At 36.0% G+C, this 2,060-nt stretch overlaps 1 protein-coding gene across 1 annotated transcript; it reads right to left on the bottom strand.

The window, feature by feature from the left end:
• Window positions 1-1,141: 1,141 nt before the first annotated feature.
• Window positions 1,142-2,047, bottom strand: LOC149040558 (adenosine receptor A3-like). The gene has a single exon (XM_089182480.1). It carries the CDS (start codon window positions 2,045-2,047, stop codon window positions 1,142-1,144), a length of 906 nt encoding a protein of 301 aa, XP_089038606.1.
• Between the last annotated feature and the right edge of the window lie 13 nt (window positions 2,048-2,060).

Genomic DNA, 2,060 nt, shown 5'->3' with positions numbered 1-2,060 from the left:
CTTCTCTGGTCGATTTTACTTTCTTATATCTGCACTGAACTAGTCATTTTCTTTTATTAAAAATAAACTTCTTCTGTGAAATTGGTTCCTTATTATATTCAGTTCAAGAAATTGCCTAACTTAACTCAGGTTATTAATTACAGCTGTGGATGTTATTTCCAGTTATGTATTCGCAAGATAAATGGGTAGAAGTTTTACGAACAGAAATCTTTAAAGCGGTGATAAAGAAAGTGCATCTATAGTATGGAGTTACATAAAGATTGCTTTGTTGAAAGTTGGTAATAATTTCTCAATTGAAGACTTTATTCTCTTACAGGGTAGGTCATAAGTAAAGCAAACATACTGGACAAGACTTCAAAAGTGTAATCATAAATTAGACAGTCTTATTATTTTAAAACTAATACAGTTGTAATGTCATATCTTAAATTAAAAATACTTTCATGAGTAAGACATTTATTGACAGCCTTGCGTTTCACTGTCCCACAGGCGGGATCGTAATTAGAGTATATTAAGTTGAGTGCAGCTGAACCGAAATTTTGGATGTGGGCGTGCACACACTGTATTGAATTAATTTGGACGAAGCTCTCTACTTTATCGTACATCATGATAAACTGCAAAATACTATCGGAAATGAGCTATTTCCTAGATCCTAAAGTTGAATCTTTAAAAGCTGTCGGTTAGTACCTGAGAATATATAATATTAAAGAGGAAAAGTGACCCAGCCGACAAAACTTTTGAAAATAGAATAACACGGTGACATTTATTTCTTTAGATCTATCGGTGCGTTTTTACTTAATTTAAGAGTAACTCCAATGGGAAAAGAAAGTATTCTCTCCTCATAATAATTCCGATATTTTTATACTGGCTATTTGAAGATTCCTCGATGATTTTTTCGTTCCACACAAAGAAAAACCTAACTGACCGGAAGCTCACTAATCGTTCCACTTATATCGTTGTGTAGTTTTCTAGAAGCAACAAGATGCATCGCTTTTCATTTTAATCATTTAGATGTTTGTACCGTTTCTATCCTTCGAGTCTACTCTCATATCACCAAAAAATGAAATGGAAATGCATGTTACTCGGCTAAGAAGTTTAAGTTATTTAAAAGAAAACTTTTCTATATAGTTTTCCTACCATCAATCTACGCTCTACTAAGGTTTCGAAGTGGCAGGTTTGCCGGGGCGATACGAGAAAGGTCTGGGACCCTGTACACCAGTTGTAATAAACCTTCTCTGAATCCTGGCATCCGAAGAGCGTAAATTATAGGATTTACAAGTGAATTGCCTAAAAATAAAACTGTCACAGCCATATAAATATGAAAATTCATAAAACAAGTGAAGGAAAGGTGAAGACACGCTACATATATCATCGCTGGTAGAAAACAAAGTAAAGATACAAGTGAGACGATAAGCGCAGTACCCGTCAGTTTTCTTTCTCTTTTGGACCCAGAATGGAATTGAAGATGACGACTACATCGTACTTTGATAACAACGAGGATGTAAGATACACATATAACAAATAGAGAAACTGCATAAAATGGGAGATAAAAGTAGGTATTAATTACCTCGACATAACCAATTTCCCATGAAAAAATTTGAGCAGCTTCTCTAACTATAGGTATTAACCAAATGACAATAATTATAGCTCTATGAACCCATTTCCTCACAAAGCGATGCCTGAATGGACAAAATGTTGCGTGTAGCCGTTCTAAAGAAATAGCAATAAGATTTGTAAGGGAAGCGAACGAGAATAAATGCACAAATGCAAAAGATAAATGATGAGACCAAAGAGTATCTCGTCTGTACTTCCACAGCGGACAGTACAACGTCATTTTTAGTTCAATCTGTAGCGGGCCAGAGACTGCGCCCACTAAGAGATCGACAATCGCCAGATGGATGATCAAATATGTACTACGCCGCTGTAGCTTCCGCTTCTTCTTCACAAATACCACAATAGTGATGATATTGAGGATGAAAATGGCCAGACATTCGATGATGAGGACCACAAGCCATGGAATACACTGAGAAGCTGAGGAGAAAGGCTGCATTTTCTCCGAGCTC

The sequence above is a fragment of the Pocillopora damicornis genome, chromosome 9, assembly GCF_964200805.1.
Source record: "Pocillopora damicornis chromosome 9, jaPocDami1.2, whole genome shotgun sequence".
NCBI lineage: Eukaryota > Metazoa > Cnidaria > Anthozoa > Scleractinia > Pocilloporidae > Pocillopora > Pocillopora damicornis.
Note: the sequence above shows the minus strand (reverse complement) of the source record. Positions and strands in the feature narration are given on the sequence as shown.

Excerpts from the sequence above, each read along its gene's own strand:
- LOC149040558 (XM_089182480.1), bottom strand. The coding sequence starts at position 2,047 with ATGCAGCCTTTCTCCTCAGCTTCTCAGTGTATTCCATGGCTTGTGGTC.